The 18,601-nt window shown below is 54.7% G+C and overlaps 2 protein-coding genes across 6 annotated transcripts in view; both read right to left on the reverse strand.

Moving 5' to 3' along the window:
- Window positions 1–1,689: 1,689 nt before the first annotated feature.
- On the reverse strand, window positions 1,690–11,967 carry KLHL35 (kelch like family member 35). Its single transcript, XM_036082822.2, has 7 exons — window positions 11,960–11,967; window positions 8,372–9,244; window positions 7,034–7,218; window positions 5,331–5,449; window positions 4,589–4,777; window positions 2,945–3,133; window positions 1,690–1,979 (listed from the first exon to the last, which is right to left on the reverse strand). The coding sequence occupies exons 1-7, from the start codon at window positions 11,965–11,967 to the stop codon at window positions 1,791–1,793; spliced, it is 1,752 nt and encodes a 583-aa protein (XP_035938715.2). The 3' UTR covers window positions 1,690–1,790.
- Window positions 11,968–14,752: 2,785 nt separating this feature from the next.
- The window catches only part of GDPD5 (glycerophosphodiester phosphodiesterase domain containing 5), an 82,621-nt gene continuing 78,772 nt past the window's right edge, over window positions 14,753–18,601 (reverse strand). For all 5 annotated transcript variants that reach the window (XM_036082816.2, XM_036082814.2, XM_036082815.2 and 2 more), the window contains 2 exons: window positions 18,321–18,433; window positions 14,753–15,714 (listed from right to left, as the gene is read on the reverse strand). In XM_036082816.2, the coding sequence (XP_035938709.2) occupies window positions 15,566–15,714; window positions 18,321–18,433 (262 nt within the window). In that variant the 3' untranslated portion in view covers window positions 14,753–15,565. The remainder of the gene's footprint in view (window positions 15,715–18,320; window positions 18,434–18,601) is intronic.

The raw sequence follows: 18,601 nt of genomic DNA on the forward strand, positions 1-18,601 counted from the left end.
ATCCGTGGGGTGGGGACAGGCAGGCTCTGAGGGGCTGGGCCTCCCCACTACTCCCCTCCCCTCCTCTTTGCCATTATCAGCTGTGTCCAGATGGTCACAGGCTTCCTAATCTGAGATCATCAGAGGGTAGCAGCTCAGCTGGGACCCAGGCCTTTGTGCTAGGCTGTGATGGGCCAGCCCCAGCTGGAGAGACCCCACAGATAGGGCCCTGGGGCTTTGGAAGACAGGGAGGGGCATGGGGCTGTGCTGGAGGGGATGCAGGGAGCAGATGATAGCTCTTCAAAAGGCAATCTGAGTGCACATGATGGGGAGCCCCAGATGGGACCTGGCCAGCTCCTCTGGGCCTCAGAAACAAGCATAGGACCTGAACCCTCTGGGTCTCTGCCTGACAGAATACGTGACATCTTTTGTCCCCTCTTTCCTCTGAGCTCATCCCTCCCCCTCTAGCAGTTTTATGTTGCTGCCCATAGAGCCTCAGGCCACCCGGGTGCTTATGATGGCATGAGGGGCTCGTGCCCCCTGGTGATGTTGGGGAGCTCACAGGTCCAGGTGCAGAGCTGGGCTGAGCCTGCAGCCTGCTCTGGCCTGGGCCTGCAGCTTGCTGCGAGCCTTGGCCTCAGGGCTGCTCGGTGTCCCACACTGTTTTCTGTTTTGTTTCTGCTGCTCTGATGAGGCGGGGAGGCCTACCTTGGCCGTGACTTCTAGCAGTGAGACTGGTTTGTAATCCCGTTTTTTTAAAGCTTTATCCTAGAGTCTGAACCCCAGAGCTGGAGCTTCTCCCTTTCTCACGGTTTTATAATTCCACCTTTGCTGGTCCTTGGACATGTTTGCTTACTTATAAGCCTAAGCCTCTATCTTTTTAGTAGTTTGGCTTTTAATTTTATCTGTTATTGCTAAGTGTTTGGAGAGGGTGGTTTAGAAAGAGAAACATCCTGACCAGAAATGCTTCATAGATTCTGAAGCTTCATGAAGTCTTATGAGTCACGGACTCTGCCAATTACTAAGTATGTGATCTTGGGCAAGTCTCCTCATCTTTTAAGGCAGTTCTTTTTCTGTAAAATACAAATCTTAATAACTAGCTCATTAAAAGTTAAAAAAATGCCAGTAATCTCATATTTAAGGACAGTGATTACCTTTGGGAGGAATGTGGGAAGGAATGGGTTTGGAAATGGAGGTGCCTACATAGGCATTTGTAACAATCTTTCTTAAGCTAGATGGTGGAAACAGATATTTATTGTAATTCTTAAACTGTACAAAAATATATACTTTTTGTGCATGAAATATTTCATAATTTTTAAAACATGTCCACACTGCCATTTTGAAGGTAAACAAGGTAACATATGAAGGTGCTTTGTAAAGAGTCAAAGCAGGGAGCAGATACTGGGTATTACTTCTCCAGACAAAGCAGGCTTGAGCTGGAACACAGACCCAACCTTTGAACAAGGTTTTATTTCGGGCACCTGGGTGGCTCAGTTGGTTACGCGACTGCCTTCGGCTCAGGTCATGATCCTGGAGTCCCGGGATCGAGTCCCGCATCGGGCTCCCTGCTCTGCAGGGAGTCTGCTCCTCCCTCTGACCCTCCCCCCTCTCATGTGCTCTCTTTCATTCTCTCTCTCTCAAATAAATAAATAAAATCTTAAAAAAAAAAAATGAACAAGGTTTTATTTCTATAAGAAAGGGAGGCAATAAGTTAAGGGGCTATTTACATGGAGGTACCATGAGGGGAGCAGTGGTGAGCCTGAGTTCTCCCTCCTTTCTCTGCTTCCTGGCTCAGGCTGTTCAAGTTTGAGTCACCTGCCCAGGCTCTGAATGATGGTAATGCAGCCATGGGAGCTGGTGCAGCGCTGTAGGGATGGCTGGGCCTCCACCTGCCCATTGCTGGGGTCAAAGGTGAAGACCTTGTCGGTGCTCTCCCCAAGATCATCCCGCCCACCAAGGATGTGGACCTTCCCGTCACACACAGCCACGCCACAGCTCTCCTGGGTAGACAAACAGAGAGATGATCAGCTATGGGGTCCAGTGTGGGGCTCCCTCTGTCCCTAGCTGGCCAGTCCAGACAATAAAACCTTGACCCACAGAATATGAGCAGGCAGTCTGGATGGCAGAAAGGCAGGAACTGGGTCGGTTTGAGTTCAAGCTCTGGCTGGACCCTTACTACATAGCCTTAGACAAGTCACTTAAGCTCCCTGGGCCTCAGTTTCCTCTCCTGCAAAGTAAGAATAATAATAGTACCTTCTTCATAAGGTTCCCTTAACAGTTAATGGGGTTAAGCATGTAAAGCATTTTACATAGTGCCAGGAAGACAGTAAGCACTCCAGGAACAGTGACAACAATCATCACCACCACCACCGCCCTAAGATCTCAGACTCAGAGAAGCCAGAAATCTCAAGCTCTTAGAATCACTGAAGGTCAGAACTGGCAGGGACTACCAATCCAACCACACCCGTGTAGTCTCTCTCGAGTTTCGGGGAAGGGGACAAGAGGTGGGGGAGGCCAGGAATGCAGGGGACAGAGCCTCCAGGGCCTGGACCTCCCTGCTCTGATATTACTAGGGCAGGGGAACTTATCAAGTCCCTTCTCTACCCTGACCTCCCCGCAACAGGCAACCAGCTGGTGGCCTTCAGGACAAGAGACTTCAGGGTCATTTAGACCAAGACCCTCATCCAAGGCTAAAGCACTTGGAACTGGGGTTCCATGCTCTGCCTTAACATGGCTTAACTGGAGGCCTTCGGCAAGGCCTCAATCTCTCTAAGGCTGGTCTCTTCATCTGTGGAACACAAGGCTGATTATCCTAATGAGGACAAAGCTAAGGAACTAGGTATAACTGCCTAGCATGGAGTCAGAGACAGACTCAACAACCTCTGAGTTCCACATCCTTAGACATGGGACTTTGCTCTCCCGATCGGAACCAGTACCAAGGCTATACCCGGGAGCCTCTACTTACCACGGGGCTGGGGAGGACAGCTGCCTCCCCCCAGACATCTGTGCCAGGGTCATAGGTGAAGATTTTGCTCATGAGGCCCCCTACCACATAGATGGTGCCCTCAAGGGAGACAGCCTCGAGGCACCGCTGTGAGAAAGGTGCTGGTGATCGCAGGCTCCACCGGTCCTCCTTGGGGTCAAAGCATTGCACCTGAGGGGCAGGAGGAGGGGCTGTGGTGAAGCCTCACCCCCCCCCCCCAACTGCCCTGCTGCCCACATCCTCCCACCTTCCCAGTAGGGGGACTAATTCAACACATTGCCTGTGTCTTCCAGACCTGAGCTAGCATTGGGGGGGGCCGGGCAGAGGAGACCCACCATCCCTGCCCTCAGGTGTGCTCAGTCTCGTTCCACATTCTGGCCCCAGCCCTGGACTCCCTTTGTCCAAAGCCTCCTCATCTTTAAAGGTCCAGGAAAGGTCTGCATCCCAGGAGATGGAAGTACCATCTGCATTAGTACTATAGAAGGTCCTCAGAGAGCAGGCCCTCCATAGAAATGCATTTCTTATTGCATACATTGTCAACCCACTTCCCTCCCCCTGGTGCTCTGAGCTCATGACAAGATCCCAGCTAGGGTATCTTGCAGCCCCCATCCCTACAACTGTCCACAGGCTTCTCAGGCCCACCAGTGTTCACATTTTCCAGAGTTTCTGAGGGCTTATACTACCTGCCTGTTCATCTGTATTCCGTTTCCTCAGTTGTTTCCTTGGAGACTCCTGGAATGGCCTATATTGAATCAGTGCTGCACCAGAGGGCAGTTCCCCCAGCCAGCCCCAGGAGAGTGAGTGAGTGAGTGAGTGTGTGTGTGTGTGTGTGTGTGTGTGGTGTGTGTGTGCGCGCGCCGTGCGCTGCGGAATAAAAAGGGGTGAGGTATCCTAATCTGAGAAAGATTCAGATCCCAGGACCGCAGACTTGTGAGGCCATCAGGGGAGGGAAGAAAGCTGCTATGAAGATTAATTTTTATTCACAGAAAGCCTAAATGTCCAGCAACAGAAAATTTGGTTGACAGACTATGGTTCATCCACCCTGTAGACTATTACACATTGAAGTGATGGCTGTGAAGAGTTTCTAAGCATGTGGGAAATGCTTACATTTAAATGAGAATAAAAAGCAGAATGCAAAATTTTACTACCAGTAAGAACACAAAACTAAAACAAACACAAAAGTAGATTCAGAGAAAGCCTGCAAGGCAATGCACCAAAATATTAATAGTAGTTATCCTTTAGTGGTTGGCTCATGGGTGGCTTTTTCCCTATTTCTGTGTTTTCTAAATTTTCAAGTGTGTGGGTTTGTTTTGTTTTGAATGAAGGAAAAATGTTTTAATTGATCCCACCCTTGCCCTAACTTAATTTTTAAAATCTATGAAACCCATATGGCACCAGCTTAAATATTCAGGTCCGGACCCGCCGTGTGACCTTGGGGTCATCTGTCTGAACTCACTTTCTTGCTGAAACGAGGGCGTCACTCCTCAGGGCTGTTGAGACTGAGAAAACGGATGAGGACGTGAAGTGCCAACTCTGAGTCTGGCACACAGCCCTGAGGAGTGACCCCCTCGTTTCAGCAGGGAAGTATTACACACAGCAGGCCTCCGACGCCCTGCCCGCGCCCACCTTGTTGGTGCTGAGGCCGTCCTGCCCGGCGCCCCCGACCACGTAGATCCTGCCCGCGCAGGACACCACTGCCGCTGAGCTCACGGCCTCCGGGAGGGGCGCCGCCGCCGCCCAGGTGTTGGAGAAGGGGTCGTAGCGTTCTACACTGCGCAGGCGCCGAAGGCCGTCGAAGCCACCCACCGCGAACAGCTGCGGATGAGGACAAGCAAGGGTGGGATGCTCCGCTATGTGCGGGGAGAAACTGTCCCCAGACTCACAGGAGGTACATTCCAGCACTGCCAGCGCCTGGGCGGCCTCCCTTAGCGGGTTTCTTCTATTACCTGGGGATAAGCATATCCGTCTCTGGGATGGGTATTAGACCTGTCAAATATCTGGCACCAAGCTGATGCTTAGTAATAGCTAGTAATTTATTGAGGGTTTATCACCTTACTTAAGTGATCCTAAGAAGCACTTTTATTTTCTTTTCTGAATTTGGGATGTAGCTTACAAAGATTATTACTTTTTTTTTTTTTCAAAGGGGCAGGGTCAAAATTCACACCTAGTCTGGCCCCAGAGCCCACACTTTTGACCCCTGACCACTAGGTATTATTATCAGCATTATCATGTAACTTTGGGCAAGTATCTTTCCTTTTTGGTGCTTAAGATCCCATCTTTCAGAGAGACTGTCTTATAGGACCTTCCCCCAGGAAGTCCACTGATCTGTACCTTGAGCCAGAGGGCAGCAGCTGCTGTGTGTCCCTACCTGCCCCTGCACGACTGCCATCTTGTGCCTCCACCTGCCCTTGAGCAGCGAGGCCACCTTGATCCAGGTGTGCCAAGGGGTACTAAACATCCACACATCACGGCTGTTGATGTGGCCTCCTAGGGAAAGAGAAGCCACTGTTGACTCCAGGCCCTCTTGGGGTCAACAGCACCCCTAAAGACCTAGAAACAAGGGCCCCCAGATCCAAAGGAAGAGTTAAGGGTAGACTGTGTTTTGAATCAATGGTGGGAAGGTGTGAGGACAAGGGGCAGGGAGTTTTGTGGGGAGAGGCCTGAGAGATTTAGGGAGAAGGAGCTGATCTTCACTGGGTGCCTTATGGTGGTATGCCAGGCTCTGTACTCTGGGGAGCAAAAAGGGGGCCACTTAGAATTCAAACGGAGATAAGAGTGCAAAGTGTGCCCAAATAAGCATCAGGAATGTGCTGGGGGCAGAGGGAGAGCAGAGCCACCTACACTTGGATAGGAAAAGGTAGAGAGTGACTCAGTAACCCAGCCTCATTTCTGCACTTACCTTCATGATTTCATGTCTGTTCTCATTCCTCCAAGAGGTGTTAGGATTATTATACACAGTTTACAGACAGGAAACCCCATGGCCTTTCACTCTAGATCAATGACCAGAACCAGAACTTCTAGTCTCCCAAGCTGAGCACTGGTATGCCCATGGGGCTAGGCCCTGGAATGCAAACTGTGGACTCTTCGTCCCCGTTCCTCCTGGGGCTACTGACCAGGGACTTAACCTCTCAGGAGCAGCCTTCCCAGGGACAACCCTGACTGCATCCCTCAGCCTGAGCCCATGACTCAAGCCCCAGCTCTGTTTTGTAGCCCCTGCCTCTGTGTATTCCCACCAGCACCCAGCAGAGGCCCTTCATGTTGTTCACAGGCCATCAGCAGCCTTGGATAAGTTGTCCAGTAATAAAGTGTGGCCTGGATGGTCCCTGAGGCCTTTCTGGCTCATTCTTCTGCTCCTTATCCTTCCCAGACACCCATTGCTCCCTACAACAAGTGCAGTCTACCTAGGCCTGGAGTCAAAGCCTCCCTGATCTAACTTGACTCCCTTTCCTGCCTCATCTACAATACCTCCCCTCCTCTCCCAGATGCACTCAACCTGCACTTTGGAGACCCGAGTACCTGGGGTTCCTTTCTGCACATTCCGGTCTTCATACCTTTGCCTATGCTGTTTGCTCCAGATTTTCAAGGTCCAGCTGAAAAGTCTGGTGGCAAAGTGAAGTCTCTCTGTCTCCCCTTCTCCAGGGGAGCAGGGGCTGTTTTATTCTCCCTCTAGGGCCTGGACCTCAGGGAGGGCACAATCCATTGGTATCAAACCAATCTGTGTTTCTCCTAGCTTTACCATTTTTGAGATAATGGGAAAATTCTTAACCTCCCTGTAAAATGGGGTTGTAGGGGAAATTGAGTAATGTAAGCTGTGTAGCATAATGTTCTGCACATAGTTGGCTAAAGAAAGAGAAGTGACTAATAGTAATACAAATTGAAGTGGATATTGCTGAAAGAAGGTCAGAGTCATACCAGTGACTGGCCCTGCAGGACTACATACCACTTCAGCCAGTAGCTGTAGGTTATTGGGGAAAATCCCACCCCCACCTCGCGGTTGGAGAGAAAAAGAGAGTGGCTTGAGGGAGGCAAAGAGCCAATCCTGTGGGGCTCCCGCTGCGGCCCCGCCCTCACCCGAGACATAGATGTCATTGCGGAGAGCACAGGCAGCGAACTCTGAGCGTGTGTAGCCTGGGAGGCTGGGCAGTGGGGTCCAGCGCCGGCTCTCTGGATGGTAGGCGTCAGTGAAGGGCAGCTTCAGGAGCCCCTTGCGGTCGCAACCGCCGATGACCACGATCACTTCAGCTAGGTCCATGAATCTGGCGTGGGGATAAGCCCAATGCCTGTTGACCCGCACCCAAGTTTTGGCCCTCTCTCATCCTCTCGTTGACCACACTGTACCGTCCTGCTGCTCTTCCATGCCCTTATGCCCTTTTGCACTCCCTGCCTCCCAGTCCCATGCTGGACTCTGCCACTCCAACCTCCTTTCCTAATATCAATGGGAAGAGAGTCACCAATCCTTAACCCCAACTACTGACATCTAAATTACAGGGAAAGGATCTTTACACAGCCCTTACCTAGAAAAGTCACCTCGTTTAATTCTTATGATAGTTTTATTAGGCGGGGGTTACTACTCCTTTTACAGAGGAGGAAACAGGCTCACAGACTTTGGCTTGCCGGAAGTCGGAGTCAGTAAGTGAGAGAGCTGGAATTCAGCCAACCCAGGTTGGCTGTCACTAACCCATTCTCTTTACCCTTTTCTGCCCTTCATCCCCGACTGCCAGTTGTGCTGCCTCCCTCCTACTGTAACTATTTCCTAAACCCATTCCCTAATTCCACTGAACCAGGATACACACCCTTTCAGTAAAACATTCTCCCCTCCCACTAACCAACCCCTCAGGCTTCTGACCCCACCAGAATTTCCAAACCAAGCCACCGGCTTCCTACCTACTTCCTTTGACAAATATTGAGCATCTTCTTTGTCCCAGGCCCTGAGCTTAGTGTTGGAGACACAGTGTGGTAAGACAGAGGCGTCCTGTCTTCTATCCCCGGGAGGGCACTACTTGGACTACGTCTTGGACTACTCCCCCCAAAGTCTCCCGGTCTGGCGTTCCAGGGGTGGGAGAGTAAGCCTCTCATTTTTTCCAGGCCCTATTTTTATCCCTTACTAGACTGAGCTCTTGGAAGGTAAAGGGTATTTCCAATTACTCCCGAGTCCCGGACACCCAGCACAAGACCTGCACAGAAACAGCGCTCAGAATTACGGATGGATGGGCAAGAGGAAGGATGTGTGCAAGGTGTGAGATCCCTGCCTCTCCCCCACTGGCCTGTGAATTCTCAAGGGCAGAGTTCCCAATACCAAGCCCATGAAATGTGTGAACGAATGAGCAGAATTAAAGGATGCTACAGGTATGAGTGGTTGCAGAATCCGGGATGAGGACGGGTGGAAGGCAAGGGGGCAGGGGGCCGTACCTCCGCGGCCGGGCCCGCAGCGCGCCGGCCTCGCGGCCCAGGATGAAGCAGGCGCGGGCCTCGAGCAGCAGCGGGCGACACTCGCGGCTGGCCTGCAGCAGCTCGTCGGCCTCCACCTTCTCCAGGAAATAGGCGGGCGCCAGCAGGGGCAGGCGCACGTGCTCCAGCAGGCGCCGCAGCTGCCCGCGGCGGGCCGGCGCGTCGTGGCGCACCCAGCGCATGGCCGCCTCGAACACGGCCTCTTCGCGCGCCACGCCCAGCGCCGGGTCGGCCAGCAGCGCCGCCACCTCGTCGGGCGCCAGCTCCAGGAAGTCGGCGTGGCGCGCCACCTCGACGAAGGCCTGGCGCAGCACGCGGCCGCAGCGCTCGGCCAGCGAGGCGAGTGAGAAGGCGGCGGCCACGCGGCGCAGCGCCAGACTGTTGGCGGCGCGCAAGCGGCCCTCGAGGAAGCTGGCGCAGGCCTCGCGCAGGCCCGCCACGCCCAGCCGCTCGGCCAGCGCCAGCACGGCCGCCGCCTCGTCCTCAGCGCGCAGCCGCACGCCCGCGCCGTACACGTAGTCGAGCACCACGGCCAGCGCCGCCGCCGCCGCGCCCGGCCCCGCCTCCGAGGCCACGGGCGCCACGGGCACCACGGCGAGGCCGTGCTCCGGCCGCCCGGCCGCAAACAGGCTGCGGAAGTAGGCGCTGCCCGCGCTGAGCGCCGCGCGGTGGCACGGGAAGTCGCGGCCGCCGGCGCGCAGCACCACGTCGGTGAGGGTGCCGCTCCGCCGGTACGCGTTGAGAGTCTGCAGAACGCGCTGCGCATGGCAGGACCCCGCACACGGCGCCAGGGAGCCGGGCTCCGACTCCTCCAGCACTGGGCCCTCCAGCATCCTGCCAGGTAAAGAACACAAACAGCGTCGGAAATCCACCTGGTTGGGTTGGGCGAGAGGGCAGGAGGCCCCTCATCCGTTCATTCCGTTGTTCGTTCCCTGGTTTACCCAAGCCGGCATGCATGCATGCATGAATGTAACGCAGGTGCTTTCGTTTACTCAGCGGCTCTTCCTTCCATCCCTTCATCCAGAGTCCTATGGCTGCAGTGATCTAGTCCCTGCCGACTTGGAGGGCTAGGCTTGCCTTAGCTGTATCACCGTCTTCCTCGCTTACCCACTTCAGTCATATTACTTTCTGTTCTTCAGACTCGTTAAACTGTCATCAATATCAGCAGGAGACAGACGGCAAGCTCTCAAATGGCATAATTGAGGATAGTCTAATAAGGGAACGATTTACCAACACGTAGACAGTGTTTAGGGCCTCCCGCAAGGGGTAAAGCAGTGCCCGTGGTCACCAACAGCAGGAAGCGTTTACCTCTCCAAGGTCTGGAACGGGAGGGCCAGGAGGTTACAGGAACCTGCACAAAATATCTGTATAGGAAGGGCCCCCTGACAGGAGCTGTAGGATTCAGGCTACCCCACAGAGACCTAGTGTGGTGTGGGGAGGAATAACTCTGCTTCCTCTTGTCACCCTATTCTGTCTCCTCTTGCCCTTAGGTGCTCCCCACTGACCAAACCCTGATGATTGATTGATTATCTATTTCTGTATTTATTTATATTTTACTTACTTATTAGAGAGAGAGCGTGCACGCGCAGGAGTGGGGGGAGGGACAGAGGGAGAGGAAGAGGGACAAGCAGACATCTCGCTGAGTGTGGAGCCCGACACTGGGCACGATCCCAGGACCCCAAGGTCATGACCTGAGCTGAAGTCAGATGCTTAACGATGGAGCCACCCAGGTGCCCCTGATTATTCTATTTAATATCTGCCTCTCCTACAGTAGGTGCTCAGTTAATATCTGTTTAAGGTTGAGTGAACGCATTAAGCTAGCATGTATTTAGAGCCTTTCCTGTGCCAAGCAGTGGGCAAGACAAGCATGGACCCTGCTGTCCTGGATCTCACAGCTTGGTGGGGGTCCCATGGGGGAGTGTGGGAGCTGATAGAAGGGGCACTAGACCCTGTTGGAGGGGATTCAGGGAAGGTATCCCCTGAGGGATCTTCAGACTGAGAAGCATAGGGGGAATTAGCCAGGAGAAGGGAAGGGAGTTCAGGGAGGATGTCTCCATTTAGAGAACGATCTTTGCTAAGGCCCAGAGGGAAGGAGGGCAGGAGACTAGAACCCAGGCTGAGAGGGAAGTTAGCCCTCTCTCTAGTGAGTTCTCTCTGTGTTCTCAAGGAAGCCCTGGGGGGAGATGGAAAGAGCTGGCTCTACAGACCGATCTGGGCTCTAAACCTGCCTCTGTCATTGACTCACTGCGTGAGCTATGCAGGTCACTCCCCTTCAGTTTCCTCCTCTGAAATGGGGTCATATTGCCCACCTCACAGCATTGTTGTGACGTTGTGCTTATGAAGTGGAATATGAAAAGTGCTAGGTACATAGTACAGACTCCGCTAACACAAGAGGAAGGGAGCATGCCAGGTGTGCTGGCTGCTTTTATGTGCATAATTTCATCTGATCCTCACAACCCTGAGCATTTCTTTAGATGCCCCCGCCCTTCTTTAAGTTTGTCTTTCCTTAAAAGAAGCACACAGGAAACCGGCCCTTCAGAGGTTGCTCTGAGGACCAAAGGAGGGGTGTTTGTGAAAGCACTCTACAGACTCGGGGGTGGTACTGGGCTGGTTGTGATTTGGTCATTATGAACATACAGTCTCTGCTTGCACACCTCCAGGGACAGGGAGCTCACTTCTTTAGGTGGCAACTTACTCTAGGGGAGCACAACTCTGCCCTCTACCTCTTGCCTCTCCCTCCATGCTCCATGCTCTGCCTTCTTTGAGACTGCTTTGCCCCGGAGGTCAGATCTGGCTTTCACTGCTCACGCCCCGGTCATCCTGGGTGGTGGATCCCCATGTCCGGATTACAGAAATGAGCTCCCTGGTGGGCAGGGTCCCAGGAAGCTAACTATGCCCAAGCAGAGGGGCTGGGCCCTGAACCCACCTGGCTGCAGATTCTGCAGGCCTAGCTGCTCGGCCACACTTGCCGGGGTGAGGGCATGTCCTAAGGAGCAGCCCAGAACCAGCAGAGGGAGGTGAGGGAGGTCATCGGAACATGCTGCCCCCATTCCTTTCTCTGCTGGCTGCTTACTAAGAAAGCAGCCACCCCCTGAGCTGGGATCCAGGAGGGCAGGTCTCTTCAGGGTAAGGAGGGACCTCTCCCTGCAGCACAAGGAGAGGGAGTCTCCTCCTGGGAAGTGCACCATACTTTTTCATTCGTTCTACTGCTGTCTACTGTGCCGGGCACTGTGGTCACACTGGGACATCAGACTCCGTTTCCACCCTGGGGATTCCCAGTCTGGGGGCCGGAGGACCCAGGTGCAACGTGGATGGTAGGGATTCCCAGGCAGGGCTCCATTGGACATTCTCTCGTCCTAGCTAAGCATCTAGGAACCTCCAGCCAAGAGATCTGATGCGAACTAAGGGATCCAGCCCCTAGAAGTTGACATGCCCCCCTGTTTCTTGTTCACACCCACACCCCCTCTCACACACACACACTCAGACTTGTAGACACCACACGGCCCTGCCTGTTGAGGGGCTAAGTCCCCGGATGTACCTGGCACTTACCTGGCCATGGCTCACCCGGGGGCTCTGCAGCTGCTGCTCTCGTACTGACCGCTCCTGTCTGTCCTGCTGCTACAGCCCTGGCAGTCGGGCTCCAGTGTCCTTGCCGCTCTGCCTGGACTCCGGCTCCGGCTCAGCTGCAGGAGGACAAAGGGGCTGGACGCCAGGGGGGAGGGGAGAGGAGGGGGAGGAGGGGACGCTGGGCTTTTGTTCCATTCTTGGGCCAGCCCTGGGAGGGAGGGAAGGAAGGAGGCGCGAGTAAGCATGGCGTTGACCGTGCATGCATCTCGGGGATCCTTGTACCTGGACTGGGGGTGATCTGGCACTGGCTGTGCCCTTGAATAAATGTATGGATGTGAAGGTGTGTGGGGGGACTGCCCTAAGGAGTCGGGGTGTAATCGGGTGGTTGTGAGGGTCCAGGTGTGCCAGGGCACCTGTATGTGAGTGTGGGAGCACACAGGGATGTGGTGGGTGTGACTGTCGTTGTAGGTGGGACTAACTCTGGCCGCAGAGCTTCGGGGCCTTGGGTGCCCTCCTACCTCTGTGTGACTCTGCCTGTCTGTGTTCCTGTTTGACAGCAGACATTGTCATCGTGGGACTTCATGTGTCTGGTTGTCTGCCTGGTGGGTCCCTCTTTGTGTCTGTGTGATCCTGTGTGTGACGTGGGTCTGTCTGCAGGACAGGAGGTTGTGTCTTGGGGCCCACGTGTGGTCCTATGGCCGTGGCATCGTATGAGTTGAGGTGGTTTTCAGCAATGCACCCACGTTGGAGGGGACTCAGTGAGGTGGGCCGTGGTAGTACTGAGCAGGCCTGGCCTCCTGGAGCCAGGGGAGGCCACCCTATAGGCTGGTCCCAGATCATTTGCTGCCTCCACAAAGGGCCACAGGGCCTGGTGTTTGAGAGGCTGGTGAGATTTGCCTTCACAGAAGAGGACAGCAATTGGGAGGAGGTTGCTTTGACAAGAGCCCAGATAGGCCCAGGGCACTTGGGGTCTGGTCCTAGAACTGCCATGACTCGCCATGCAGCCCTAGGCGGATCACTGCCCATCCCTTGGCCCAGCTCTTCATCTTGGCAGGAGGGAGGCTTGCAGTTCCTGCCCTGCCTTATCTTACCGGGTTGCTGTGACACTCGGGGAGGTTTGTCAGTGAAAGCCATGTGCCATGTGGAGTCCGTGAGGCCCGGGTGCTGCAGGAACGTGGCCTGGCCAGCTTGGGCAGGCTGAGTTTGTGGAAGGAGCTGTGATGGGCTCACTGTGATGCTGGCCAAGTATGTGTCCCGAGGCCTGGGGGCAGAGTCTGTTTCATGTACCCCACGCCAGGGAAAGGTGTATTTCCTTTCTCCCTAAAAAAGGAGTGTGCGTTGCTGTGTGTCAAAGGACAGGAGAGGTTTGGGCCCTTTTATATCTGTACTTGGGAAGGAGGGCCCTGAGCAGGTGGGGGGCAGGCTCCACCTGGTGGGGGCCACGCTCCACCTGGTGGGGGCCACACCCCTGGCGTCCAAGGAAGGAGGGAAGAAGTGGGAAGGGAAGGGGCCCTGTCTCTGGTTTTCCTGTGAACAGGGCAGTCAGTCTGTCCTGTGCAGACAAGGGGAGAGTGTGGGGGGTGGCATCAGGAAGGTGGGGTTCTCAGTAACTCTTCGGGTCAAGGGACGGGAGCCAGTATTGACCATAGGCTGCAGGCTCAGCTGAGGGTGGAGACAAGACTGGCTGTCTACCCAGCTAGGGGATGGCCTCCATCCTCCCTCCATTGTTTGGGGTGAGGGGAGGCAGCTAGACTGCCTCTGCACCAGGGAGGTGGGTACAGTGTAGGGTCCTGGTGAGAGTGGGGTGCTAACTCGCTGTCCCACTCAGAACTCCCAGCCCCCTCTACCTGCCCCTGAAGCCTCCAGGATGTCTCAGATAGCCCAAGTGTGGCCACGAGCCTGGGATATCCTGGCCAGGGGCACTGATGGGACAGGGAAGGGCTGGAGTGAAAGGTCAAATCCACTTTCGTGGGTAGGTCTGCCAGAGGCTGGAGAGGTTACTGAGGCATTTTGGGTAGAGCAATGTGCCCCATCCTTGATCCAGCCATTCAGGATTTCCCTTATACTTCATGCCCAGGGAGAGGTGGGAGTTGACCTCTGCCCCAGGAAGGGATGCACTTGGCAGATGTTCAGTAGGATGAAAGGAGGGTGAATCCCCTCACAGTTCCCAGTGGGCAGTCCTAGAGGTTAATGTGGGGGGCCCAGTCTGGATTCCAGCATTTGGGAGGGGTTTCTTTTCTTTTCCTCCAAGAAGGTGCCAGAATTGCTCAGACCCCAAGGATTCTATCCAGAAGACCCCTGTTTGGAGAAGAGATACATCCCTTGGCTCCTAGGAAGCACCTCAGAAAGCCGTCATATAGCTGTGAGGGGCCCTGCTGGTTCCACTACCCAGCCCTATGTCAGACCCAGGAGGCCTCCCCATCTGCCTTGCCATTCTGGCTGGTTACGTAAGGCATGCATCCACTCTGGGGCCAGAGCTTGGGCGGGCTTCTGGCTTTGCCCATTCTCAGCTGTGTGGCTTTGGATGGTCACTTTACCACTCCAGGACCATCTCCCCCCGCCACAATATGGGGATACTGGTCCCCAATCCCAGGGCTGTTCAGGAAGTCCCAGTGTCCTGGTGATGCTGGGTAGGGGCCCAAGCACCCTAGCACCCTGTGCTCTTCCATTCATTTCTGAGAATGCTTCCTCCTCAAATCATCAGCCCAAAACTGAATCCCAAACCCAGCAAACCCTCTCCCTACCCTCCCACAGACCATTCAGAGACGACACATGTCAAGATGGCAGCTTTAATCATATTGACCAAGGCCCTCAGGTTCGCTCTGCTATAGGCCTCCTTGGCCATGCTTAGAACACTTTTTCCCATGTGGCCACTGCTCTGTGGCCACAGATGTGGAAACCTGAGGTTGTGTCAGTCTGTGGATCTCCTGGGCCTCTGTGCCACTCTGCCCTAGATGCCTGCTGGACACTTAGGTAAGGGGTAAAAGCAGCCTTAAGCCTACTCTTCTGGCCATCTCCAGCTGCTCCTGGGGACGTGACTCGGTCCCTCTCCTGGTAGTAGGAGGCCGGTCGGGGAGGAATGTCTCCACCACTGCAGCAGGCTTTCCTCCTGGGCTGAAAATCCTTGTGCTTTTGAGACTGACATGAAGAACAGAGGCCCAGTCCAGGCCCTTGAGGCAGGAGACATGCAGAAGTCGATTGCCTCTGAGCATAGACAGGACGGACAGGTGGACATCCACATTCTCAACTGCCACATGGGGCATGGCATAGCCCAGTGACTCATCAGAGCTTCCAGATCAGGATATAAGGGAAGGCCTCCAGGGGAGGACCAGGCCCCAGGCTCCAAACTTTCCAGAAGGAGCCCCAGGCCTGCAGGGGCATCTGTGAGGCTGGAGTCCTGACCCAAGTGGGCCTCAGGAGAGAGGGGAGCCCCCTCCAAGGGAGGCCATGGCTGACAGAGGGCTGGAGCCAATGAGGAGGCCATGGAGCCAGCTCCCAGCGCACTCCCAGGCCAGACATGCTTCTGCCAGCTCTCTTGGGTTCCCTGGTCTCCACATTAGGTACAGGCTGGGACAGACAGGTCTTCGGCTAACACCCACTGCGGTCTGTGAGCGTCTTGGTGCGGCTGCCACTCCTTCGGTTATCCATAGGGGTGGGAGCATTGTTGGCATACGTGTCATAACTGTTGTCTGAACATACAGAGAGCTCATCGGAGACCTCCATGCCGTCGCTGATCTCTGTGGGGCCAGAGGGAGGCAGAATGTGAGTGGGGAGAAGAGGGGTCCATGAGGATGGCTGGCAAATGCAGTGGGAAGGGTAACCCACGGGAAGTCCTGGTTAGGCACTTGGAGGTTGATGAAATCACTGGGTTCGGGTTTGCTATTGAGGTTGGCTTTCAGGGCCCTCCTTGGACTCTGCAAACACTCTGGCCACACCTCAGTCCACTCTCCCCTGGAATTCCACCTTCCAGCCACAGAAAACCATCTGTACCCTCCTGATCTTGGTGCCCATGCGTTTACTCAGGGCCTTTGTACGCACTGGCCCCTCTCCTGGGAGTGTCCTCCCTGTCAACACTTCCTTTTCTTAAAATCTAGCTCAATTTTTCTCATCTCTGTTACTACTGCCTCCTCAAAGCCTCCCCTGAGCCCCCCAAGCTGGAATGGGGCCTCCTCATGGCCACCCTAGCCCCTGCCTCCCCCTGCCCCATCACCTCCTGTACTGTCACTGTCTGTGGCCCCCACCAGCTGGAGTACTTCAAGCACAGGGGTGAGGTCTGGGCATCTGTGTCCCACTGTCTGGCACAGCACTGGACATGTAACAGAGGCTCAGAAAGGGTCTGCTGAGTGGAGCTGAGCCTACCCTGAGGGGAGGTGAGGCTGAGGGTCTCTGGAAAGGACTTTTCAACCTGGAATGGGCAGGATGGGGTGAGGATTGTGGCTGGCTCTTCAGAGTCTCCACTCAGAAGGTGCTCAATGAATGGCCTTTGGCACTGAAGGACAGGTGGGGGCCTGGAGGCACAGAACCTGCCAGGCCTAGGGGCTGGCCTCTTTCTTTCCATTCATTCTCTCTGCCCCTTCTGACTTTTCTGGGCCAGGCTGTAGGAGCCTGGGCACCCTAGGGGCCTGTGATTGGCCCCTCCTTCCAGGAGCTCCCCAGTGTGGCTAGAGGGCTGTGGGCCACCAGGGGAGGCACTCCAACCCAGCCTTGGTGCTCAGGGAAGGCTCCTTTTGAGCCAAGGCAGGGGGAATGCAAGTGCCCCATTGGCAGGAATCTGTAAATCCTAAGCACCTAAAACAGTGCCTGGCGTTCATCTGTTGAAGGTATGAATAAATAAAGGAGTGAATAAATGAGTGGATGGTCACACAATCCTGGAAACCAGCCCCCAAATCAGTCACTCCCACTGGAGTCTCGGTCATTCAGACAGTGGTTACTCAGCATACCTCTGGGCCAGCTGTGGTGCTAACCCCTCAAGCACCCTGTGAGGGAGGACCAGTCCCTTTTACAGGGAGGAGTCTGATGCTAATTGTGCTCTGGTTCACCTATCTAGTTGGAGATAGAGCTGGGATTTGAACCCCAGCCCATCTGGCTCCTAAATATCCCTCAAATCTCTCCTCTCTGTGCTCCCACACCCAATCTCTCCCCTGAGCTACTGGTTTCTTTGCCTCCAGCTTCCCCCTCTTGTCCACCGTCCACACTTGCTATAGATGGAATTGTGCTCTCCCCCAAATTCATAGGTTGAAGTCTTAACCCCCAGTACTTCCAGAATGTGACTTTGAGAATAAGGTTGCTGCAGATGTTAATTGGGTAAGATGAAGTCATTAAGGTGGGCCCTAGTCCAGTATGCCTGGTGTCCTTATAAAGAGGGGAAATTTGGACACACAGATGCATACTGGGAGAATGCCATGTCAACACAAAGATGACCATCCATAAGTCAAGGAGAGAGGCCTGGACCAGATCCTTCTCCCATGGCCCTCAGAATGAACCAACCCTGCCAACACCTTCATTTTGGAATTCTAGCCTCCAGAACTGAAACAATAAATTTCTGTTGTTTAAGCCACCCAGTTTGTGGTGCTTATTACAGCCCTACTGTAGCAAGGACAGATCTGCCCGTGACCCTACTCTGCTTTCAAAGTGAAGCCCAAGTTCCTGACCACACACTCGAGGCCCAAGTGCCTCCCTTGTGCCGTCCTCGCGAGTGCGAGGCCACCCCTCACGCCATATGGAAGGATGGATAGTTCTTGGTACTCCAGTAAGCCATGGCCCCTCACTAGCTCTGAACACCTGCTGTTCCTGCCTGAATGCCCTTCCTTTTCTCTACTTGGTCAGCCCTCACCTCAAACCCATCACCCAGGCCCCGCCTACACATCTTTCCCATTCCAGCTAGGTCCCCTTGCAAAGTGGGCCCCAAGACCCTCACTGCCCCAGAGAGCTCTGACCACTCTCCTCTGCACCCCACTCTGGCTCAGCACCCCTATTAGAGCTCTAGTGGCACCCAATTTTCTGTGTATTTGTTTATACAGCTGCCCCCTCCATCAGATTGGGAATGCCAACAGGGGCTGGCAGCAAGCAGGCGTGAAAAATCAGCATTTATGGTGAATAAGCCAGGCAAAGGGAAAGCAGCCCCCCACCCCCGCCACATGTCACCCCTGTCCACCACCCACGGGGCTGACAACCACAGGGTCTGGAGTTGATGGCCGCATATGGAGGGGTGCATGCGCCTGTGTACGTGAAGCCGGGTGGGTGGATGTATGTCCGTGCTGTGTCCCTGCCTGTACGTGGCGTACTCAAGTGCAGGGGGCGGTGCAGGTAACAGCCCACGGCCTCATTTTGCAGGGCTGCCCACCTGAGAAGATGAGCTTCTCCTTCATGATGCTGACGTCCCGGCTGGTCCGGTGCACCGCAGCACTCAGCATGATCTGCTCGGGGTTGTAGCTCCGTATGCCACCCAGGCGCCACCTGCAGAGATGGCCCATGGCCATAGGTCCTTTCCCAGCCTTCCTTGGAGCAGGGATCCTGCCCAATCCCAGAACCTATCTGGATTTGGCCTGAGAGACCAGCAGGTCTCTTGTCTAACTACAGATGGGGAAATGGAGGTCCAGACAAGGGCAGAGCTAGGGCTTGAAT

This window comes from Halichoerus grypus, chromosome 11 (genome assembly GCF_964656455.1).
Source record: "Halichoerus grypus chromosome 11, mHalGry1.hap1.1, whole genome shotgun sequence".
Classification (NCBI taxonomy): domain Eukaryota; kingdom Metazoa; phylum Chordata; class Mammalia; order Carnivora; family Phocidae; genus Halichoerus; species Halichoerus grypus.